Source organism: Neofelis nebulosa, chromosome 17 (assembly GCF_028018385.1).
Source record: "Neofelis nebulosa isolate mNeoNeb1 chromosome 17, mNeoNeb1.pri, whole genome shotgun sequence".
Taxonomy (NCBI): domain Eukaryota; kingdom Metazoa; phylum Chordata; class Mammalia; order Carnivora; family Felidae; genus Neofelis; species Neofelis nebulosa.
Genome location: NC_080798.1, coordinates 60,903,696 through 60,927,711, shown reverse-complemented (window position 1 = coordinate 60,927,711; position 24,016 = coordinate 60,903,696). Strand labels below are relative to the sequence as shown.

The following is a 24,016-nucleotide window of genomic DNA, read 5'->3' as shown; positions in this document are numbered from 1 at the left end:
CTCTGCCATTTTGGAGGGTGTGACCCTGACCCGGTCCTTAATCAGTCGGGTCCTTGGTTTCCTCCTACGTAGGTGGGGGTGGGGGTGTGACCCCTCGGGGCTCCTCTGGCCTTGATCGCACTGTGGGCTGGCTGTCCGTGGCCATGTTCCGTGCCGCCTCCCCACGAGGAGGGCTGCCCCAGGCTGGGCAGCTGCTGGGGGTGGGGAAGGAGCTTCCACATACCAGGCCCTGCACTGGTTTTTGGGCTATGACCAAGGGAGTCACAGAATGTTCTAGAAACTTAAGGTGGCCCTTGAAGGAGGAAGAGGATGCTCAGGAAAGAGTGATGGGAAAAGGGCTTCCTCAGCTAAGGAAAGAACAGGTGTAGAGGTTGGGGCAAGCTCGGGGCTGGAGCAGACTGGGGGTGCGTCAGGAGGCCAGGCCAGAGGGGGCCCCCTTTCTGTGTTACTGCCTCCCAGTGTCTGGGATTTCACCTCCTTACAGCTCTGAGATGCACCCCGATACAGTGCCATCACCCCACCCTGCTTCGGGCCCCTACCACCCGTCACCACTGCCATCACTACCCCGCTGGTCCCCACGGCCACCGCTGCCCCCCCTGCAGACTGAAGCCAGCGGGACCTTCCCAGAAGCCATCTGTGATAATCTCAGGATCTGCCCTTTCCCCGTTCTACCTTCTTTTCTGAACCTCCTTGGTGGGGGTCCAGGTGTCCTGTGGCCCCGGGGCCCTCGCACAAGCTGTTCCTGCTGCCGGGGGCACCCTCCCTCAGGGAAGCCCCTAACCTCTCCCCGACAAGGTGACGCCCTCCTCTCTGTTACAGCTGGCAGGGCCCGGCCTCTCTTCTTTGGCACTTGGAGCCCCATCGTCTGACACCAGCAGGGACAGGAGTGACACACGGGTCAGCGCACAGCCTGCTCGTGACAGCTTTCTGAAGGAGGGACCGTTAGAATTCCTATTTGCCAGAAGAGTAAACTGAGGCTCAGAGAAGTGAAGCCACTTGCCCGAGGCCGTGCAACAGGTAAGCGGCTGAGCCAGCTTCCTCCCTAGGGAACCCACACACGCTGTTCCAGAGTGGCCGCTGGTGGCTGCGTTGGAGGAAGGGGGACCCAGGCTCCATTTGTGGCCCCTGCCTGGGCCGGGCCTTGCTTCCCCCCCCCCCCCCCCCCCTTCCCCCGCCACGGGTCCGCCAGAGGTCCTGGAGCTGCCGGCAGCCGGCAGGGCCCACGTTGACATTCATCAACACCAGCTCTGTGAAGGGTTTAATTAACTTCCTGTTGCAATGGGGGGATAATGAGTTTTAAGCACCACGTGACTCTGTAAGGAGGTCAAACGGCTGCGAGGATGTCAAAATAAATTAAGTTAGGAATCGGGAGGCCGCCCGGGGGAGGGGCGGGGGAGGGCCGGACGGCGCTGCCTGGGCCACCCTGGGGCAGGCCGCTGCCTCCGTTGCCCGCATCGTGGCAGGGTGGGGGGTGGCTCTGGCCTTGGAAACGGGACCCCATCTGATCTGCACTGCTCACCCCCTGGGATGTCTGGGGGAGAGAGAGCTGGCCGGGGTCCACGCCAGACGAGGTTCTCCTCCCGGCCTTGGTGGTCCTCTGTGAAACCAGCATCTGTGATGTCCCGGGACACGAAGGCTCTGGTCCGCGGAGGGTCCTCGAGTGGTACTGAGGGCGCCCCTTTCACGCGGCTGCCCAAGTGTGGCCCCCTGACCCGGCCAGGCAGTGCTGGGCGCCGACAGGAGACATTATCTGGATATTTCCCAATCTCCGAGAGTTGGGGTCACGTGGTCATATCACCAGCTAGGAAATGCTCATGTTCTCATCTGCCTCCTTCCTTCCTTTCTCCTTCTCCACTTCTTCCTCCCCTCCCTTCTGCCCTGCACCCTTCCTCCCTCCTTCCCACCCCAAACACGTAGGGAGCCCCTACTTGAGGCACTGCAGGTCTAAGTGTGAACAACACATGCGTGGTTGGAGTCTGGCAGGAGGGCGACCGTGGCCACGCAGGGTCGGCTACCACGGTCCACGGATGGTGGACAAAGAGGAAGTGCTATGAGGGTAAAGGGCTGAGGGAGGGGAGGGGGCAGCCGGAAGATGGCTGTGGGGAGAGGGTCCAGGCAGAGCCCGGGAGCCCCGGCTGCGTCCAGCAGGCCACAGTCCTGAGCCCTCGGAGGGAGCCTCCAAATATTGGGGCCGGAGAAGCTTTTGGTGATTATTGTGCCCATTTGATGGCCAGGAGAGCCGAGGTCTGGGGGGGATGGCGGCAAACCTGAGGTTTCCTGCTCCAGCCAGAGCCCTGCTGCCCCCTGGTGCTCACCGCACGTGGCAGAGCTCACTGCCCTCTTCCCCGGGGCCCCGAAACGGGGTGCAGCTTGTTCAAGCCTGGCCAAACCCTGGGCCTCGGGAAGTCCCGTCCTGCCCTCCTTCCCGCCTGCGGTCTCCAGGGAGGAGGCCAGTGGCCTTGAGCTGCTGCCCACAGGCCACACTGTGTGGTCAGTGAGGGAGGCACTGCCCTGTGGGAAAGGGGTCGTGGCCTTGGGTGCCCAGGCTCAGAGTGGCCAGGAAGGAGAGAGAGCCCAGGGGGATTACCATCCCACAGCAGCAGGCCCTGGGGCCTACTGCCTACACACTGCACTGGGTGGGGAGATGGGGGCCGGAGGGATGCGGCCTCGGGGCTGGACCTCCACAGCCCACACGAGCACAATCGCAGGTGACAAGGCAGGGCCCAGGGGCCCCCAAGTCCCATCCCGTATGGGGGTGCCTCAGGAGCCCCAGCGCTGGTGAGCACCCCAGGGTGTGAGGACTCAACTCTTCCCTGGTGGCTGTTTGCTCTTCTGAGACTGTCTCCGTGGGTCCCTCTTAACCCGGAGTCTTTCCACTGTGTGCGCGTGGCCGTCTATACTTCCCCGGGGGATGGGACTCTCTCAAGCATCTGAGGCCCCGGGAGCTCAGGAAAGCCCACGTTAAATAATATTGTCTGGGGGTTTCCCTGAGCGGATGTGCGGTGGGAAGCCTGGCCCTTTACGGGGGTCGGGGCCGGCATGCCTGCTCCTACCTCCTGCTTCCCTCCCTCCGGCCGTCCACGTGCTTGCCTGCCCCGTCCTGCACCTGCACCCCTCACCCGGCCCCAGGAACCAGCAGTCCTGCCCTGTCCCTGGGCTGGTGGGGCTGAGGGGTCGGTGGGGTCAGGCTTTGGGCCCAGGGCAGAATGCAACCGAACAATGCAGCCACTTATGTGATCTTGCTGCTGACACGGGCTCTCCCAGCCGCCCACCCTGCCTGCCTTGGGGCGGCTCCCGGAGGGTCCCTGAGGTCATGGGGTGAGCAGGCACGCTGGTTTCCCAGAAGGGACGAGCCAGGCCCTCGGGGCCCAGGGCCGAAGTGGCCACTTCCCCGGGGCCTCAGGGAGCTGTGGCCCCTGAGCGGGGCCTGTGCAGGGGCTGCTCCCGCCCCAACCCTCTCCTGTGTTTGTGCGGCCCACTCCCAGGGCTCCCACAGCGCTTCGGGGAGCCTGCCCAGAGGCGTCTTGAAGGGCAGGCCCCCCACACTGGACGCAGCTGGTCGGGGTGAGGTGGGAGGAGCTGTGCAGTAAATGTGTGTCTCTGAGCCCCTCAGCGACTGCAGGGCGCTTTTTTTTGCGGGAGGAGGGCTCGCGGCTCATCCCCCCGCCAGCAGCCCAGCTGGGCCGATGCTGCCACCTGCTGGCCAGCCGGCGGCGTGCGCATCTGACTTGGGATCGGGGTTGGGCCTGTGCTGGGGCCTACGATTTCCCTCCGGGTTCCCAGCAAGCCGGCCGCTCCTGGTCCCTGGCTGTCCCAGGTGTGAGGAGTTGCACAGGGGCCCCAGGGGTCTGGATCCCCCAATCACAAGATGGCCGTTCTCAAACATAACTCAGACTCACTTCATCCCAACCCCGTGCCCCCTTGTGTCCCCCACCTGAGGCCCTGCTACAGAGATCCCCAAGGAGACCAAAGCCCCCGACTCATGACAGAATCTGTCTAGAGGCCCCCAAAGCAGGGGCTGCATGTGGCTCATTTCCCAGCACACAGTAGGCGTGTAAATGTGAGGGGCCCCTTCCCTGAGACCCTAGAGACAGCCTGCCCAGGGCTGGGGGTGCATGGACGGGAGGGGCTTGTCCTGAGGGGGAGCCCCTGGGAAGAGTGCTCCTGGCCGAGGAAGGTGAACCTGGGTGGGTGGGGGCCCCCGTGGGCTTGGGCAGAAGCGCGGAGACCCCACTTACGGCCTCATGTGTGGGCCTCCCTCCCTGAGGCTCCCCCTCCTCTCCCTGCACACACTGTTGGGTGCTGCTCTGAGTGCCTCCTCGCACCCCAGCCCAGACGGCCATCGGGGGCAGGACAAGGCCGGTGCTTGACTCTGGACGGCCCGGACTGCTCTCCGGGCACTTGTCCTGGACACTGGGGTCTTTGACGGTTGTCCTTGGGACATGGTGGGCCCCGGGGTCTGAGTCTGCGGTGGGCTGGTGTCTCCGGCTTTGACCCTTTGTGCTACCTTTGCTACCTTCCCGGGTCCCCTAAACTGAGCTGTGCTAATTACTTCCCGACACTTTATCTCTCCTGCTCTGATCCCCGAGGCCCCCAGCAGTGAAGCTTCGGAAACGCTGCTAAATGCCATGTTACCAAGCCGGAGGAGCTGGTGGGATCGCTGAGCTGTGTGTGTGTGTGTGGGTGGGGGCGGCTCTGCAGGGCCACACAATCCTGGTGACAGGACAGAAGCGGCAGCTAAAGCCACCGAGGCAGGGGCTGGCGGGAGGACAGACAGCACAGCCAGAGGCTTTCCGTGAAAACAGTGAGGATATATTTAACAGCATGAGTGCAGAGGTCTGCACAGTACAACCTCAGAGTTGCCGTGTTATTCGTCAGCACTAAAGGCATTCTGAGTGGCACACAGCACCTTCTAGAAAGGCAATGTGGGCCCAATTTGGTCTCTTTCAAAATATCAAAATAAAAACTTTGACACACATTGCACCCCAGGTAAAAAAGGAAAAACAGAACACAAACCACGAACCTCAGAGATGCCCAAGAACAGAAGGAGGCCTCTCCTGCCCTCCTGCCCCCTTTGAAGACACGATTCCATAAACAGGACATGCGCGCCGACCCCTGGGTCCTGTCAGTGCATGAGACGCCTCCCTGACCGGGCAGCGACACCACACCCCGGCCCTGAGCGTCCCACCCGGCTGCTCTCCGACCGTGACCGTGGGGCTGGAGCCTGCCGGCGGCCTGGGGAGCCAGTGAAATACTTGTTGGGGCCGCTGGTGCTGGTGGGCCTTGGTGCAGTGCCCCGTGCCCCCCCCCCCCCCCCGCCAGCCGGTGTCCCCGCCCATTCCCCCAGGTGAAACACACCAAGGAAGCCTGAATTCACATTACGACATGAAATAGCACCAGAAATTCAGAGTAACATTGCTGATACTTGCAGCGGAGAGCTCCTTGTGGGAGGAAGGCTCTAGAAAGGGCAGGCGCAGAGGCAGGGCGTTTGGGGAGGGAGAGCCGGCGGGAACTGGCTGGTGAGCAGCTTTCTCCACCTTCCAGATGGGAACCCAGTCCCCAGGGGTCAAGGCGCAGTGGAGACAGCGGCCGGCACCACTCTGTGGTCAGAGAAACCTGGCGTGCTCCGGCAGCCTGCTGGCTCACGAACAGCTCTCCCAGGGGGGAGAGCCCTGCCCTGGAATGTGGCTTCTAAGCATTTCCAGCAACAGCAGCAACGAGACTGAGGGGAGCCACCTGACCGAGGCTGCCTCAGCTCACTTCCCTGCTGGATGGCATGCGGGAGGACCCCGTGAAAACCTTCCGACGAAGCGTCTGTGGCGTGCTGTGCCTTGACAGTGGGACACACAGGACAGGGCAATGCTTTCTCTTCAAGTTCTTGGTGCCGAGAAAAGAGCGGTGTGGTCTCAAAGGGGCTGCAGCTGGCCCGGCCCTCACGCTCACCTTCTACCTAGAAAGGGACTGCTGTTCCCCACCCCCCACCCCCAGGCCCTGCTCAGAGCATCACAGTCTCAGCCCTCTGAGCATCTGCATAAGTCAGGTGGATTAACACGTGGCCACCCACCCAACACCCTTCAAGCACTGAGGCTTGTCAGCATACACAGGAGCCCCCACTTGCTGGGTTGTTCCAAGCCCTGCTGCCAGGTACTCACTCGTGTCTATAAATTACTCTGGAGGGTCTTTCTTTAGAGGGATCTTGAAGCTGGTTAGTCTCTGGCCAAAGAGCTGGCTGAGGAGGTCATTCTGGGACTCGGCGGTCCGGCAGGCACGGGGGTTGGCAGGTTCAGCACCGTGGACAGCTCTGTCCCTCTTGGGGGGCCTGTGCAGGGGTCTCCCCTGGGCACAGGCCTTGCCCTGCCCCTCCTTGGGGCGCCTGCAGTCCCCGTGGGTGTGGCCGGGCCCCGCCTGCCGCTGTTGCTCTGAGGGCTGGGGTGGCATCGTGCCCTTCTGGCTACCAGGCCTGGCCTTGGTGGGGAGCACACGGCTGGGTGTCGCCTGCTTCCGGGGGGCCCGGGGGGGCTTGTCAGGGACCAAGTGGGCTCTCCCCAGGCTCCTCACACTTTCACTCCTGGCTGGCCCTGGGGCCCGGCCCTTCCTCTTCTTCTCACTGACCGTCCCATCTTCCCTGGGGCCCAGGCTCCCCCGGGGCCCCTGGTCACCGGCCTCCTTTGGCCCCTTGGGAGAGCCCTTGGCTGGGGCTCGAGGGGGATGCTTGTCTGGGGTGGGGCCCTGGCCTGGGCAGTTGGGCTTGGCTGGGGTGGTGGCTGTCTCACTCTGGAGCTGCCCGCTGGCCGGCTGGGGCCGGCTGCCCCCTGCCGTCTTGGTGCTGTGCCGTGGGCTCCCCACTCCCTGGGAGCTGGGGCTCGGCTTGGCTTTGGCGGCGGTGGGCTTCGGCCTGTCCTCAGTGCCATGGGCTAGCTCTCGGGCTGTCGGACTGGCCACAGCCTTCTTTGGTTGCCCCGGGAACCTGGGAGCTTTGCTGGGGTTGGGCAAAACCGATCTGTCCTTTGACAAACTCCGGCAGCCCAAAGCCTTGATGGCGCTGCCTTTGTGGGAGGGGCTCCCTGGACCTGCCTCAGGCAGCGTGGGGCTTGTGGGCACCCGCTTCTCCTTTGGGAGCAGGGACGGGACTTCCGGGCCATCTTCAGGGGCACATTTGCCGGAGGCACCGGGGGCCCTGCCTCTCCCTGAGAATGGGCCGGCAGCCCTCTTTTCCTCTCCATCTTGGCCTCTGGCCCCTGGCCGGGGCAAAGACCCCCCCAGAGGGAGAGCCTGCTGGAGAAGAGGCCCGGGGCCGCCTGGAGAAGCCTCATCCTCGGAGCTCTCCGCGGCTCCGTCCGGCTTGTGGCCATCTTTGCCCTCTGCGGAGGCGGCCGGGAAAGGGGACAGGGCCGGGGGCAGGAGCTCCCGGAGGTCAGAGGGCAGGTCGCCCCCTGTGACCCGGTGGCCCACAGGGTCTACAGGCCTCTCTGGGGTCCTGGGCTGCCCCCTGGTGGTGCCAGGGGCCGCCTCTGGGCAGGGCTGCGGCAGGGCTGGGAGCGACCCCTCGCTCCGGGTGGGGCGGCTGCCCCAGGACAGAGGCCTGTCGGCGCCGCCGCCGCCGGGCCCCGGAGGGCTGCTGGGCGGGGCCACCTTGCGCCGTTTGCTGGGCAGGGCGCCCTCGCGCGCCGGGGCCTTCTGCGTGGGGGCGCCGGGTCTCCGCACGCCGCGGAACGGAAAGGGCTGCTGCCCCTTCCGTAGGTGCTTGTCCATGTGCCGGTCGAACTGCTCCTTCTTGGCGAAGGTGTAGTTGCAGGAGCTGCAGACGAAGGACCGCTTGCTGATGTGCGTGACGTCGGCGCAGAGCTCGCAGGCGAAGAGCGGGGTGTGCTGCGGCTCCGGCTCCTCCCTCGCCCCGTGCGCCCCGGCCAGGTGCGCGCGCAGCTCGCGGGGCTCGGCGTAGACCCGCGGGCACTGGGGGCACAGGTAGACGCGCTGAGGGCTGTGCACCGCCAGGTGGCGCTGCAGCTTGAAGGGCTTGGGGAAGCGCTTCCCGCAGTGGTGGCAGTCTCGGGAGGGGTCTTTGCAGCCCTCGTGCACGCGCACGGACGCGGCGCGGAGGAGGGGCTCGCTGTGGGGGCAGGGGGCAGGGGACAGGCTGGGGGACGTCTCGGCGGAGCCGCCCGGAGGGCCGCGGTCCGCCGCAGCCCCGGCTGGGGCCGCGGTGCCATCTGGGTCGGAATGGCTGGCGGGAACCTTGGGTCTCGCCCTCTCCCTCCGGAATTCTTTCCCCGCCGCGGTCGGCTGCCCCGACGCCCCCGCGGGGGCGCCCCGTGCCCGGCCGACGGAGCGCTCGCCCCCGCCGGGCCCGGACGCCTGTCCCATGATGCTGCCCAGGAAGCGGGTGACGGTGCCGTCCCCCTCCCAGTCCCCCAGAGACCTCCGCGCCTGCCCCTTGCGGGCGAACCGCAGGGCGTGCTCCCGCAGGTGCTCGTTGTACATCCAGACGTCGGCGACCTCCCTCAGGCACATGCCGCAGGCCCAGCGCCCCGCCTTGCCCTGCACGTGCTTCTCCTGCAGGTGCTGGCGCAGCAGGTCCCGCGAGCGGAACCTGCGCTCCACGCACATGTAGCAGGTGGGCGGCGGCGAGGGGCTGTGGGCCAGCTTGTGCAGGTCCAGCCCGCCCAGGCCGCGGAAGCGCTGGAAACACACCTTGCACTTGTAGGACGCCCTCCTGGCCTTGGCGTGCCGCTCCCTGCCTGGCGCCCCTCCTGCCGCAGCCGCACCCTCTGCCCTTTTGCTCGGCGGCCCCCGGGAGCCCGAGAAGCTGGTGCCGGGGTCGCCCGCGGGGTCTTCACGGGGCCCCAGGAAGCACAGATCTTGCACCTCCAGTGTGGCGCTGAGCATCTCAAGATCCAGGGCGTTCCCGGGAAGCTCGCCGTCATAGTGTTCTCGCTCCAGGTCCGGGGGCTCCGGGCTCGCGTCGCCTAGAGAAGAGGCCATCTCTTCGGCGGGGCCCCGCAGCTCCAGGTCTCGCCAAGCCGCTGGGACCATGTGCAGCTCGGGAATGTTCTCGGATGGGTGGTCCTCGGCGCGGCCGTGGGGCACGCCCTCCGCCCGGTCCGCCTCGGGGTCAGGCTCCAGGGCCCACAGGCTGGGGCTGGGGGCCCAGGGGTCAATGCCAGGCACCTTGCTGCTCAGGAAGCCCTCCAGGAGGAAGGACTCCGGCAGACCCGTGGCCTCGTCACCCCACGGGTCCTCGTGTGACAGGCAGAGCGAGCCCGAGTCGCTGAGGTCTGTGGGCGGGTGGGAGGAGGCCAGCGGGACGCCACCCCCCGCCTCGCCGCGGGGCTCCGGTGCCGGCGGGGTCTTTGGCTGTCTACAACGCTTCCCGTAGACGTGGGGGTTCTTCTTCCGAGTCAGGCGGCCGCCCAGAGGGAAGAGCCGAGAAAAGGAGGCCTCGTCATCAAACACGCTCAGAGGGTCCCCGAGGCCGGGGCTGGGGGCTGCAGGGGCAGCGCCCTCATGTTCCTGGAGCCTGGCCTGCGCTTTCGGGTTGAGCAAGGGGCCCTGGGGGCAGCTGCTGCTGGTGCCACCGGCAGGGGTACAGGTCTCAGGACGGCCTGGGGGACCCGAGGGCGGCTCACGCCCCTCCCCAACGCCTTGCCTCGCCCCGCCCTCAGCTGCTCTGCTGTCCCCTGTGGGCTCAGACCCGGCTGCCCACGATGACTCTTTGTAGAGATCTGACGTCCTGATCTCCCTGGGTCCCCAGCACCCCCTTGCCAAGGCCGTCCTCTGTCCCCCCGACCCGTTCCCAGGAGGCCCCCCCTCCATCCCCCCTGGGCGGGCCATGCAATCCTGGGGTGACTTCCGTGCTGGTGTCTCCTCCTCTGTGCCCTCCACGCTCTCCATCACCCGGGGCCAGGGGGCGTCGGTGTCAGGTTCTTGGCTGCCCGGAAGCCCCGGGGAACTGGCAATGGCAGCGGATGGGTCCCAGCAGAATTTGTCTGTAATGACACCAGGAGAGACTGGAGGACCACTCCCCTCCCGGAACCTTCTTGCTCTGGGCTTCCTCGCCTTTTCCTGTGATGTCTTCTCTGGCTTGCTGGGGACGTCCGTGGGCACTCTGCCCCGCCTTTGGCCTCCCCCTTTCTCTGTCTGCTTGGGACAGGGTTCGTCCTTTACCAGCCGGTCCTGTTTCCTGGGCTCTGTAGGCCTCATGTGCACTCCTGGTTCGTCCAGGCCTGGGGGGTGTGGTTCCCGGCTAGGGGTGCAGCCTGGTGCTCCCAGAACGCTGAACCCCTCCCCGCCAGGTCCCTGGGACATCTGGGGACCCGATGCCTCTGCATAAGCCTCGGCACCCTGGTCAGGAGGCGGCCCGAGAACGTGGCTGGGGCCGCTCAGTGCCTGCCTCAGTTTCTCCTTCCCAGGTGCCCTGCGGCTTTTCTTCCCGGGGGGCTGGCATGCCTGGGGCTGGGGAGCAGGTGGGGCCGGGGGGGCCGGCTGGGAGGCAGCAGCCCTGCGCGGCCCGTGCTTCCTGGCTCTGTGGCGGCTCAGGCCTGGCCCGGAGCGGAAGGAGGCTGCACACACTTCACAGGTCACGGGCCGCTTGCCGGGGGCTCGGTCCTTCCAGTGGCCATTTTCTGTGGACACAGGCTTCTTTTTAAAGCCACGAGGCTTCGGTCTGGTGCCCTGGGGGCTGAGGGGGTCCCTCCGGGGTGTACGGTGAACATTTTTGAGGCTCTGGGGGGAGCTGGGTCTGGAGTCACTGGCTGTGCAGCCGGGAGATGGGATTCTGTCCTGGTGGAGCTCTGTGGAGGGGCGGGTCGCTGGGGGCCCCCCACTGCCAGCTCCAGATGCCGTCACAGCAGAGCAGCTGGCCCCCGCCTCGCCTTCCTGGCAGGCACAGGAATCTGGCCCAGTGGCCCCCCATGTGGAATGGTCAGCGGGCAGAGAGGTGACACCCTGGCCTTCGCTGTCGCCTGGGGGTTCCATGGAGGGGGGTCCCGTGGGCATCCCATTGGGGCTGGTGTGGGGTGTGGCCCGCCTGCAGGGGCAGTCTGACCAGTCATCTGGGGCGGGAACGTCGGGAAGGGCAGTGACTTTCACGGTCACTCTCGGGGACATGGTCCTCACTGGGGGAGGAGGGGTGGCCGAGGCAGGAGATCTCCTTGGCTTCTCTTTTCTGGAATCCTCTAGAGGTCCTGACGTGCTGCCTTCAGGGTAGTCCTCCCCCTGGGCGGGACTGAAGATACCGATGAAGCCAGGCTGGCCCAAGGGAGGGTCTTCTGGGGGGCTCTGGTCCCCCAGGAGGGGCTGGTGAGCCAGGCTTTCCTTGAAGCCACAGGGGCTTGTCCTCAAAGATGGGGGCACTGCCGGTGCTCGCCCGGCCCCAGCATCTGTGGCGGCTGGGGTGCAGGCTGTCCTTCGTGGAGGTGCCCCGGCAGGAGGAGAGGCTGGTGGGGGCCGCAGGCTGGGGGGATCCCTGCAGGATGGACGTGCCAGGAGCAGCCCCCTCTGCTTACCTGAAGGCGGGTCTTTCTGGGGCAGGTGTTCTGGGCCAGAGGGCATGGGGGTGGCTACGGGAGTGGGCAAGGGCAGCTGGTCCCCTACAGGGGGTGCTGGGCTGGCTGCCTCCTCTGAGGTCCTGGCCCCCGGCCCAGTTTGGGCGTGGGCTGCTACCGAAGGCTCTGCATCAGAGGAGGCGGGGCTTGGGGTGGCCCATGCCTCTTTTCCGAGGCCCAAGACCGCCCCATTTCCCTGGAGCCGTCCCCCTAGCTGGTCTGCGCCCCTGGCCGGCCTGGCCAGGGCAGCTACAGGATTGGCGTTGACTGTGGAGAGGTTGTCCGGCCCCACCAGGCTCCCCGGGTTATCTGGCTGCAGTCTGCTTGTTCTGTCTTGGCCCTCGGGCTTCTCAGCCTGGCCGAGTGAGTCCGGATGTCCATCAGCCTCGGGCCCCAACTGACATCCGGCCACTGCAGGGATGGCTGCCATCGGTACCTCCCCTGGGACGTCCTGGGTGGGGCTGCAGGCCATGTTCCCCCCCTGCACACTGTCCCCTTCCAGATCTGAGGGGTCACTGCACTGAGGGCTCTGGGTGTCAGTGGATGGGGGCCCCTGTGAGCCCAGGGCGTCCTCCTCCTTCCCAGCTGCTCTGGCCACCAGGAGCTGGAGTTGACGCAGGGGGCTTGTGGCTGGGTCCTGGGGCCTCCTGCCAGGGCTGGTGTGGGGCACACAGGCAGGACTTGGGGAGGCCCCCACGGGTACAAACTCCTCGCTAGCCTTAAGGCCTGGGTCCCCCACCCCAGGGAGGGGGAGGCCTGCTTCTTCTGGCCAGCCTGCTCTGCTTCCGGAGTATCCCTTGGGAGCGTCTCTGTGACGGTCACCACAGGATGGGGTGGCGCCCCAAAATGCTTCCAGCTTGGGGGGCTCTAGGCAGGGCCCTTGCCCCTGTGTGCAGGGAAGGCACAGCAGGGTTTCGCTCTGGTGCATCCCGGTGGCCCCGTTATTTTTAGGAAGAAAAGGCTCACAGTTCGGGCTGTGCTTTGCTAAGCTCCTCCCGTCCAGCGGAGGTTTGAATGGCCCTCTAGAGCCGGACAGAGAGACTTCCGGGTGGAGCCCACAGTCCCCTTCTGCTGTTGGGGGGCCTGTGTCGGAGACTCTGGCTCTCTGCACTGCTTGGAAGCTGTGGTCGGCCCCACTGAGGCTCACAGGAGCCCCGGATGCCACGTCCGCCCGTGCAGCAGGGGAAAGGGCGGCTTCTCCCGTGCGGGATGAGGGCCACTCCTCACGCTCGATCCTTAGCATCCTTTCCGTGGCGGCTGCTGCTGCTCCTGCCCCTTCTGGGCCTGCACTCGATTCCCCAAGACCGGTGAGCTCGGCCTCGGGCTTGGAGAAGGTGTCCCTGGAGGGCGAGGCGGCCCGGTGGGAGGGCAGAGGGGCCCCGGTACCCGCGTGCGTCCTGCCCGAGTGCCCAGCCGCACACAGCAGCTCGGGGGTCTCGTGTGCGCCTTTACTCTGTAGCTGACTTTCCAGCTCGGCGACCAGTCTTTTGATTTCAAGTTCGTCTTCAGACAGGTTGCCCATAAAAGTGACGCCACATTCGCTGATCTTGCCGGGCAGAGGCGGGGGGCTGGCAGCCTCTGTCCCTTCACCGGGGCACTTCCTGCTGAATGCCTTCTCCCCCAAGAGGTCAGGAAGGTGACCCATATGGCTGGCCAGCACGGGGGTCTCCTCCAGCAGGGACCAGCCCTTGTCGGGCAGAAACGGGGAGTATGGCGTCTCTAACTGGGGTTTCCTTGGTGGAGGGGTGGCACACACCAGGGAGGGGCGTGTGTGTCCACTTCCGGACAGGCTGCTGTAGATTGGCGGCTCAAATCTGTCCACAGGCAGCCCCGAGAAGAGGGGTGTGGGCTCCAAGGTCAACGGCGGCGAATCGGCCCTGCCCGGGCCCACTCGGATCGTGTAGGTTGGATTCCTGGGTGGTTCTGGCTCGAGGGAACCGGTGTCCACAGCCTCCTGAGGAAGGTGCATGTCGCCGGCAGGCAGAGCGCCTGAAGCTAAGGGCTTGGAGTACAGGTCTTCTTGGAAACAGCCAGGCAGGTCTTTGGGTCCAAGGAACAATTTGCCGGGGGGGCTGCCGTAGGGCTGGGGTCTCTTTTTGGCAAATGGAACCCCCACGGAGTCTCCGTTAAAAGGAGCGGAGTCGCAGCCAAGATCGGGGGTCTTCAAAAACAGGACTCCAGGTTCAAGGTAGGCGGGGTCGGTGGTGTTAGCGACAGGCACCAGCAGTGGTCCCGGGGGGTAGGCAGGGGGGTCCTCTCTGTCCCGGGAGACGGGCGGCTCCGTGCACCGGGCAGTGCCCGGCAGACCGCCCGCACCTGCTGCTGGCGAGCTCCCACGGCACGCCCGGGCGTCCTCTCTGCCGGGTTCCGGCCGCTCTGGGGCTGGGGGGCGGGGGCTTCCTCCCGCACAGGGGGCTGGAGACGAGCTTGCAACCTCCCCGGGACCTTTCGTGGCGTCCGGGGGCAGCCTCTCGGCGGTTTCAGGGCTCTTGGCGTCTTGGGGGATGTCCGGCCCTGGACGGGTCTCCTCTGGGGCCTTGGTGCCGGCAGGAGACTGCAGTAGGTGCCCGGGGCCTCCCTGCTCGGGGCCTGGGCTCCGGCAGCCCCTGTCCTTTGCGGCTTCCTGCCTCGCCACCTTCCTGGGTTTCTGCCGCCCTGGATCCTCTTTGGGGCCCGGGGTCCCAGCCACCTCCCTGTGCCTGGCGCCTCGGCGCCACCGCCGACAGCCGTGGCGGGGCCGGCCTCTGAAGCGGGAGCCCGGCGGCCGCGAGCCGTCCTCCTCCTCGGACTCCGAGGCACACGCGAGCTCTTGGGGCCCGACGTGGGCGCTGCTGGGTGCCGGCCCCGAGGACCCCGGGGGGCAGTGCCCGCCCTGCCCCTGCCCCCTGGGGTGCTTGTTCTTCTGCAGGACGATCTTGTGGATGAGCTCCTTGCTCCAGGTACCGCCCCGCAGCCGCCTCCTCCTGCAGTCCTTCCCCGGGGAGCGCCGGAGGCGCTGGGAGCTCCTGGTCTCCACATGCAGGGCCTGTCTGGCAGGATGGCCCTGGCTCTCCGTGGCCTGGGTTCTGAGGTCCCGGAGGCGGGGCAGGGACGGTTCAGCCCCGTGGCCTCTCCTCCTCGGCCTCGGGCGGGTGGCTCTGGGGCCCTTGCGGCTCTTGGTGGTGCCTGATGTGTCCAGCTCTTTCTGGAACAACTTAAACCGCTTCCCTCTCCTGTGCTGGCCGGCCGGGCCAGCTCCATCTGTGTCCGCAGGCGCTGGGCCCAGGGAGCGGGTTTGGGGCCTGCTGCGGGCCGGGTGGCTCCCGTTGCCTGGCCGGGGGCCCGGGGGCTCTGGTGGGGTGGCCCCAGCTGGGAGCGGGGTCTGGGCTTTACTCTCTGGCGTCGTTCCCACCCTGGTCCTGGGGGGGTGCCCAGCCCCGGGACCTCTGGGGCCAGAAGGCTCCTCGTCAGCAAAGACGTCGATGAAGCTGCTGTCGATCTCGGGGTTGTCCGACTGGTATCCCAGGCCGTTGAGTGCCTCGGTGATGAGGCTGTCCAGCTTGGCATCGTCCTCCGGGTCCAGGCCCACCGCAGGGAGCGGGAAGGGGGCGGCGGCCAGGCCGGGCAGGAAACTGGTCCTCAGGGGGTCATCTCTGCTGTCGGCCCGGACGTCCCCGCTGGCTAGGAAGGGGGCCGTCTTGGTGTGGCCGAGCAGGCCGGGGCTCCCGCTGGCTGGGGCTCTGGGGGTGGCGGGGGGCCCTGGGGGCTGCTGGTGGCCGTCCTTGGCCCTGGCCAGCAGCACGCTGCAGAACTGCCGGTGCCCCAGGAAGGCGGCCAGGCTGCCGTAGTTCTGGTCACACTGCCTGCAGGTGAGCAGTACGTCCAGCTGGTCCAGGCTGGCGCTGCTGAGGGGGAAGTGGTGGGCGGGGTAGGGGGGTGGCTCCCGGGGGAAGCCCTCCAGCCCCCCGCTGCCCCCCTCGGGGCCTGCGCCGGGGAACGGAGCCTCCTCCAGGCATTTGAAGGAGCCCTCGGCCCCCAGCCCCTCTGTGGGGAAGGGGAAGGCTCGGAGGGGCTCCGGCTGGTAGTGAATGGGGACGGTGCGGGGGCTGCTGGTCTCCTGGGCACGAGGGGGCGGGTGGAAGAAGGCGGGGGGCCCGAGCGGGCCCGGGAGCTGGCTCTCCTCCGGGCTGGGGTTGGCCGGGCTGCTGGGCAGCGGGGACAGCGACGAACAGGAACTGCTGCTGGCCGTGTTGGTGGCAGGCGAGGGCAGCGGGGACTGGCAGGGAGAGGCGCCCACCGCCCTGGGAGGGGGCAGGCCGGGCGTCGTGCGGGCTGAGGCCTGGGCCTGGGCCACCCCGAAGAACAGGGGCTGGGCTGCGGGCTCCTTCAGCCCATTGTAGGCGAACAGTCCGGGGGAGCCGCCACCGTGCTGGCTCGGGCTGTTTCTCAGGACTGCCAAGTTCTCCCCCGGCCCGGGCGTCTTGCCCGCAGCGGCGCCCAGGGCTCCCTGGCCGCCCCCCTGCCACTCCGGGGCCCCTGGGGGGAAAGGCAGCCGGCTCAGCACCTCCACTCGGTGGGGGCTGGGCCCGGCGGTTGGGAGCACCTGGGGCCAGGGCAGAGGGGGACTCTGGGGGAGGCCGAGGCGCTGGCCTAGGCTGGGCTGGCCTTCAAAGAACGCATTCCTGGCCGAGGCCGGGGGACCCAGGGGAGGTGCGGGGTAAGGGGCTGCAGCAGGGTCCCACAGCTGGGGCAGTCTGGTGGGCAGTGGCCCCGGGGCGGCCAGCTCCGCGTCCAGAGACCCTGGGCTGGAGCTCACTCCGCCGGCTCCGGGGCTCCCGTAGGCCTGCCCGGGAAAGTGCCTCTGTGGCAAAGGGTTTGGTGGCCCCCTGGGGCTCCCCAGCCCCTCGTGGGCCGAAGGCGGTCTCTCAGGGAGCGCTTTGGTCAGGCTCTTGTGCAAACTGTCCGGAAAGGTGGCTGTGCCCTCCGAGAAGGGGCCGGGGGCCGGGTGAGCAGCACCAGGTTGTGAGGGAGCACAGCCGAGGTCACCGGGGGCGTCGAGGCCGGGCTGGCCCGGGTAGCAGGGAGGGGGTTGGGGAGCGGGCTGGGTGGGCAGGGGGTAGGCCTTGCCCGTGCCCACTGCCTCCTCCGGCCACGCCCCCCGGGGCTGACGGAAGACGAACGCTAGAGCGCTCTCCGCGAACTCGGGCCGGGACGTGCCCTCGGGGAAGGGTTTTGGGCCGGCCCCACGCAGAGCCGGGAAGGGGTACTGGAAGGAGGCCACCCCGGGGCCGTCCCCTTCAGGAAAAGGCTCTGGCTTGGCAGAAGGGACCCCGAATCTAGCACCTGGGAAGCTGTTGTCGACAGTGGGAGGCCAGGCGTCCGCCCCGCCGGCCGGGAGCTCCGAGTAGGAGGCTGGCCTGTGGGGGCTGGTGCCGCTGCCCGGGGGGGCCCTGAGGGGCGGGGGCCCGGAGGTGGCGTTCGGTGAGGTATAGTTGGTGGAGGTAAAGCTGGAGGGGGTCTCCTGGAAGCACCTTTGGGAACTCAGCTCTTTTGTAGCAGCTGGGGCCTCCGCCTCTGGGGCCCCGGGGTCCTTGCCCAGCGGGCCCTCGGGAGTCTGGTCCGGGGTGGGTCTGGCCCGTGAGCCGGAGATGGTCCCCGTGTAGAGCTGCTGGGGGCTGCCGTCCGCCCTGCTGGCCTGTGCGCGGCTCCTCCCTGGAGGGGCCTGGGGGCCGCCGCCCTCCCCCGGGAGGCTGCCCAGGGACGGGGCTCTCGGGAGTGGGGCCTTGGGCTCCACCTCCCTGGCCTGCCACTTCTGGGTCTCTGGAGGCTCCCCAGCCTGGGCCCCGCAGCCTGTGGCCTTGGCGGTCCTGCTGGCTGGGACACCGTCCTCACCGGGGGGCCGGGAGGGGCCCTCCGTGCCACCGGCCACCGGGCAGGGCTGCAGGTCTCGGGTCATGGCTGCGGGCGGTGCTCTGCGGGGCTGCTCCCCCGGCATGGCCCCTCCGTCTGGGCACTGGGAGCACGTGGCGGTCCGAGGGGGGCCCTGGAGAAGACTGCTCTCATGGTCCTGAACGGGCCCTGCAAAGACAGCGCAGGGTGAGGGGGGGGGCTTGGGAGCTCCGTGGAGGCTGTGGCAGCTGGGTGGGGGGACCCCGGCAGCTGCACAGAAACCCTTGCCCTCGGTGGGGGGGGCTCCACTCCAACGGCCCCTTCACAGGTGAGGGAACGGGTCCCCGCCAGACTGAGAGAGGGTCCCCTTTGTGGGGGAGAGGGTCTGAGAAGACCCTGGCAGCAGGGGGGGTGATGAGCACCCAGAGGCCTGAGATGAACCCAGCTGGGGCCAGGGGAGAGCCCAGGGAGGAGCGGGGGCGGGGTCACCCTCGCCTGCCCGGGGAGGGGCCTCGCAGCAGGAGCAGAGCGGCAGGAGACAGGAGGTGAGGCCCTGCCGGCCCAGGACAGCCTCAAGCCTCGTGCTCTGGGGACTCGCTGGTCTGTGTCCCGAGGGAGGGGCCCGTGTCCAGGCTCCTCCCCGGGACTACCCCACCATGGAGGGGGTGTTGTGCCTGCCTGGTCTCCCGGGTGGGCGTGGCTCCCGCGCGACACGTAGAGGGCCGCGCCCACACCCCTTCCCCGGCCGGCCGCCGGGCAAGCCCCTCGGCCTCCCTGCACCGGCCGGCTGGTGCTGCTGCAGAGACGACATGGGTCACTGCCCACACGCTGAACAGGCCCCTGGAGGAATGTGTGCTGTTGATGTGGCCTGCCTGTCTGATTCTGCGGATCCTGGGCCCCGGGGGCAGGGAGCTGGACACTCAGCCCGGCCCAGGCCTCGCACACAGAGGCACTCCTGGCTGGGGAAGGTCGGCCTCCACACCCTTGACCTTGCAGGGATGGTTACCGGTGCCTCCCTCACCGGGCCGCCCACAGGCTCCAGGGTCTACGTGAGCTGGCACACGGGGGGCTCTCCCCGGCACCTGCACTCCCCTGGCCTCAGTGTCCCCCACTCCCCGCCCGCCCCCCGCCCCGTGCATGGGCTTCTGCGCTGCTGCCCCCGGGGCACCGCCTGAATCCAGATGAGAACTGGGCTCGGTTGGCCCCTCCAGGCTGCGGCAGTACCTGGGGGCAGTGTTACCTGGGGATCCTGTGTGGGTTTTTAAGGGGCAGTGGAAGCCGCTGGCCCCCACAGCCCCACCTACCCTCGGGGGGCGCCACAGCCTCTGGGTACACTTGTGAGTCTGGACGTCAGCATCGCCCAGGTCTGCTCTGAGGGCTCCCTGTCGGGGCCTCTGGGGAGGTAGGTGGAATTATTACTCAAGATTCCACCGTCCCCGTGGAGGGACTGTCCCCGACTGTCCCAGCCCGTCCCTCCGCCAGCAGGCTTGGCCGCATGGCTCGACGTGGTCGCTAGACGTGAGCAGCAGTGACTCTGTCCTGTCTCTGTGAGGGCTGAGGTCACGAGCTGTGGCCGGCTCCTTGGCCATCCATCTTGTGGCCTCAAAGGGAGCCTTCCAGAGGGGGTGGCATTGGCTCCGGTGGCCTAGATGGCCAGCCTCGGGGCACCAGGATGGAGAGGGCACCCGGGAGAGGGACTGTGGGCACAGGCAGGTGCAGCGCAGCTTGGGGACCCTCGGAAGGGCTTCTGTGTCCTGGGAACAGACTGGGGGAGCTGGGTCAGGTCCCAGAGGACAGCGTGGCCCCTGCGGGCCGTGAAGAGGGGCCTGCGAGTGAGGAGATAGATGGCAGGGCTGCGGCCAGGAGCTCGAGCGAGGGCGGCCCTGCCTCCCCGTGCACCCTGCCCCGGGCCAGCGCACCCCTTCAGGTGCCCCCTTGCCGTTGTCTACAGGGACGCCCGATAACCAGAGCCTGTCTGCCATTTCGAGTGTGGCGACTCAGTGTGAGTCGGGCGGCACTGAACCCGCTGGGGGCTGGTGTCTGCCCCCGCTAAGAGTGAAGAGGACTCTGGCCTGTGGGACCCCCCCCCCCCCCCCGAACTTCGCAGGCAGCCTAAGGAGGCAGGGGCCAGGCCCACCCAGACCCAGGCGGGGCATAGATGGGCAAGGGCCCCCGACCTCTCCATGGCTTCCAGAACTTTCCGGCAGGTGGCAGGTCAGGCCAGAGCGGCGTCAGACGCCACGAAGGCCCCACAGATCCGGGCTCCAAGCTGTGCCCAGTGTGTGGGGTGAGCGGGCGGTGGGGGGTTGGGGCCAGTGGCCCTGGCCAAGACCCCCTGCCCCATGGTGACATGTCGTCCGGCCTTGGGCTCTTGACCTGTGACCTGGTAATAATACCGGCACCGGTGCATTTTCCTGCTCAAAACCGTGACTGCCCCATCACTGGCTCGAGGGAGACGCCGTGAGATCACAGAAGGAGGGCCCTGGTGTGTGCTGGGTGCCGCGGAGGATGTCAGCACCCAGACAGACCTGCTGTCTGCACCCCTCCCGGGCCTGGGGCTGCGGTTCGAGGCCGTGGGCCAGCCCCTGACAGCAGGCTCCAGGAGCAAGTGTCCCGGGGAGGCAGCTGGCCGCCCCAGTGACCGCAGCGCGGGGGGGCTGGAGGGAGACGCCGGGTGTGGGGGGTGGGCCGGGGCCGGGGACAGGGCATCTCCAGCCGCCTCTGGGACAGCCTCCAGCTGTCCTCAGCTACATACCTGGGGAGTGGGGCCCTCAGCTGGGTCGCCGCACAGGTCAATTTCCTGAGGAATGAGGATTTCTTGGCTGCGAGAGAAGGGAAAGAGGGTCAGAATCCGTGCGGCGCTTGGCTGGGACCGAGAGCCCCCGGAGGAGCCGGCTGCAGGGAGCCGCTCCAGGTAGGGGCCCCCCGGTGCCGCAGGGCGTCAGGAAGCTGCCCCGGGGCCCGCAGGGAGATGGGGTGAGCTTGAGGGGGCCGGTCGGCCCGGGCCGGGGGTCCCTGCAGCGCTGGGGGGGGGGGGGGGCGGGGAGTCGACTGCTTTCCCTACAGGTGGGATGATTATTTTACATTTCTTTCCGTTAGGAAACGTGTGCGTAGCTGACGCGTTCGTGTGGCTCCCAAACCCCAGGCAACGTGAGAAGCCTCGCGCCCTACCCCGGCCCCACGGACCCTCCGTCCCGGTCCTGCTGGGGCAGCACTCGGGGCAGATTCTGGTGTTTCTTTCCAGAGTTTCTTGATGTAAATACCAGCAACTATGGGTAAGCGTCCACATCTCCCTCCCTCGTTCAACACGAGATAGTCGGCCACCCTCACTGTTCCCTGCCTTCCTTCTGGCATTTCACAGTGTCTCTTGGAGACCATCCCCAGGACTCCAGAAAGAGATTCCTGTCTGTCTGTCTGCCAGCTCATCTCTCCACCACACTCGGCTACGGAACATTCCGCAGGATGGACGGACGGCCTCCACAAATAGCAGGGTGACACGGACACTTGCAGGTGAGGCCCGCAGGGTACTAAGAAGAGATGGGGGAGGGTGTGCAAAGGGCAAGTGTATTTGTGATTTGGAGAGGGACTGTCAAGCCAGTCCCCATGGTGGTTACAGAATTTGGCCACAGATGCTCTGAGTTCCCTCCCTCCAAGCGGTGGAGCCCAACTCGCTCCCCGTCTACATGGGCTGGACTTGGTGGCTCCCTAATGGGCAGGATATGGGGGTAGGGAGGGTGTTTGGCTTTAGAAAAGGTCACACGAGGCACTGTGGCTTCTGCCTGCTCTGCCAGTCACCCACTTGGGGGCCACTGGCCGCCATGTTGCAGGAACTCAGGAGCCCTGTGGGCAGGCCCACGAGCGAGGCACCGAGGCCTCCCGTCTGCAGCCGCGGGAACAACCACCCTGGAGGTGGTTCCTCCAGCCTCGGTCGGGCCTCCAGATGAGCCGGCAGCCCCTGCTGACCTTCGGGGCCACCAGCCGGGGAGGCCCCGAGCCAGGCCGCCTGGCTGAGATGCGCCCACATGCCTGACCCCCAGAGGCTGTGACAGTTCCCCGGACGCTGTGACAGGTGACAGACTTTTTTCCTTTCAGCTGCCATTTGTCACACAGTAGCGGACAACTCATCTCCCCGCCCGTGAGTCTTGAATTCCTCCCAAGATCCCAGGCTTTGATCGGAGCCCTGCGCCCACGCAGGGGTGCGCCCTTCCCCAGGGGCGGGCAGGCTGAGGCCCGCTGACTCCACCCGGAGCTCCCGCTATGCCTTCCCGCTACGCCTACATGAATCACCACGAGCTGATTCACGGCTCCGCCTCGCGGAGTTCAGCGGGAAAGTCAACGGGTAACTACCGATGGGGAAACTGAGGCTCAGAAGGTGGTGGGACCTGTCCGTCATGCAGTGAGGCATGGGGTTGAGAAGCAGGCCTGCTTGAGATCATGTTCCCGAGCTGGACACAGTGGCTGTGTCCCGTGGCCCAGCCACCCCTTCCCACCCCTGGGGATGCGGAGCCTGTGGGCAGAGCTCAGCCACCCCATCACCCTGTTTGCTTGGTCCCGGGAAGGTGGCTGTCTGCAGGACCCCAGGACACTCTATGCCCACTGCACCTCCAGGGGCTGGAGGACCCGTCTCCAGGGCTTAGACTGTGGGGTGGGGGCAGGGGCGGGGCAGCGTGTGCCCAGGGTCTCGGGTTCCCGGACCTGCCCAGGCTCTTGGCAAAGCCCCCAGTGCGCATCGGTGTGGGTTTCAGAGGGCCTGGGGCCCCTTTGAAGTCGGGAGATCCAATCCCTCGGATCCCAGGCCACCCCAGGGAACCCCCAGGAGTGTGGGTAACTCCCTTCCCCTCAGAAACACTACCTGGCCGTTCTCGCCCTGGGTAACTCAAGACTGTGGTCGTGCTGGCTGGCTCTGGCCGGGGTGTGGGACAGCAGCTCCTGGTGAGAGGTGGTCCCGCCACAGGCCTGGACCCCTACCCTCCCGGTGCCCCCCATGACCCCTCGACCCCTGCACGGTATCTGGCCTCTGCTCCTCCTCCTTCCCCTCCCCTTTCAACCTGCCCTGTTTCGCTGTGGCCTCTCTGATCCTGAGAATCCCCGCCTGGGAGGCCCCCTACTTCTCTCCCTTCTTCCTGATTCCCACCCACTTTCTGGGAGACAGCGCAGGATGAGGTCCGCCCGAGCCTGTAATTTAGGGACTGTCAGAGTCCTGACCTCCAGGGGTCGTTGTGGAGGAGCGAAGGGAGCAGCACGCCCAGACCTTTCGAGCAGACCAGCACACGGCAAGCACCTGTTTGCTCTTCCCGGGTCCTCCTGTCCACCTCTTCCCAGAAGCCCTCCTGGTGGCGTGTATCTCCCCCGTGAGATATGGCAGTTACTGATGACCCCCTCAGCTGTCAGGGCGGGACGTGTGCTCCCACACTGGCCCCTCTGCTCGAGGGATGCATGCGGGAGGGACTGTGCCCCCGACCTCCACGCGTGACCCTGGGCCTCCTGGCCTGTTTCGCCAGCTGTACACGCCCACCCCCCTCCATCTTCCATGACTGGTGACACGACACCCGGGGTCCTGAGCCGGCAGCGAGGCTCTGCCCCTTGCCCTGTGGCCCAGACGTCAGTGGATTCAGCTTCTCGGAGAAAGACGGGAGACACCTGAAGAGGCACGGGAGAGATGCGTCTGTCCTTTTGTCCCCTCGTCCTGGCTGTCAGGGGCAGCGCGGTGGCATGGGGGTGGGGGTGGGGGTTGGGAGTGATGAGGGGGAGGGTGGGGCCGTGCCCTGGGGTGGGCCCCAAGCCCGGCCCCCACCCTGAACGTTCCAGAACCAACGCGGGTGGCGCCGCGCCCTGCGAGGGGGCAGCCACGGTTTCAAGGGCTGCTAGCTTTCCTTCCGGCTCCTGTCCTCCCCACGGAGCCCCGGGGCGGGGCGCATGAGACGCTGGCCCTGCTCCTTCCCTCACGTGGTCTCCCCGGCCGCCCTACCAGGCGGTCTCCTCTCCTTACAGAGGGGAAACTGAGGCACAAGAGGGGAGCGGGTGAGGGGGGCAGGCGCGGGTGTGACACGTGCGGCAATAGTGACAAGGGCAAGCGGCAGGAGCCGGGTCTCGTGAGGGCGGCGACACCCATGGCCAAGCGTGGCCAGGCCTGGGGATCGGGGCTCCAGGCTGGGAGGCCCCTCTGACTGCGGGTTCCCTGCTCTGCGCCTGGCTGCCCGGCCCGGCCTCTGGCCACCGGCCCTGCCTCCCCGGGTGCGCAGCACTCCTGGCCTGTGGCCTGGCCCCCTCCTCTGGCCTGCCCCCCTGGGGCGTGCTGGGCGGGGCCAGGGGTTGCTGGGCGGGGCCAGAGGAGCAGGTGCCAGCTCTGCTGGGCGGGGCTTGCGGCCCCAGGTCCTCCCCTAGGAGCGCGGCAGGGCAAAGGGAGAGGAGCACAGCCCTGCCTGCGCCCACCAGCTCCCCCGCGCAGAGGCCCCTTCTGGCCAGACACTACCGCCCCAGCGCCCTCCATGGCCACGGCGCCCCCCACGCCCTTGGTGCGCCCCCACGCCCATCCCAGCCCCCTTCCCCGCCACCCCCCCCCTCCCCGAGCAGCCAGGCGCGCCTCGAGGCCCCGGGGGCAGTTC

The 24,016-nt window shown here is 67.3% G+C and overlaps 1 protein-coding gene across 2 annotated transcripts in view; it reads right to left on the bottom strand.

Moving 5' to 3' along the window:
• Positions 1–6,000: 6,000 nt before the first annotated feature.
• ZNF469 (zinc finger protein 469) overlaps positions 6,001–24,016 on the bottom strand; it is a 113,957-nt gene continuing 95,941 nt past the window's right edge. For both annotated transcript variants that reach the window (XM_058706106.1, XM_058706105.1), the window contains exons 2-3: positions 20,167–20,233; positions 6,001–17,600 (exon numbers count right to left, since the gene is read on the bottom strand). In XM_058706106.1, the coding sequence (XP_058562089.1) occupies positions 6,166–17,517 (11,352 nt within the window). In that variant the 5' untranslated portion in view covers positions 17,518–17,600; positions 20,167–20,233 and the 3' untranslated portion in view covers positions 6,001–6,165. The remainder of the gene's footprint in view (positions 17,601–20,166; positions 20,234–24,016) is intronic.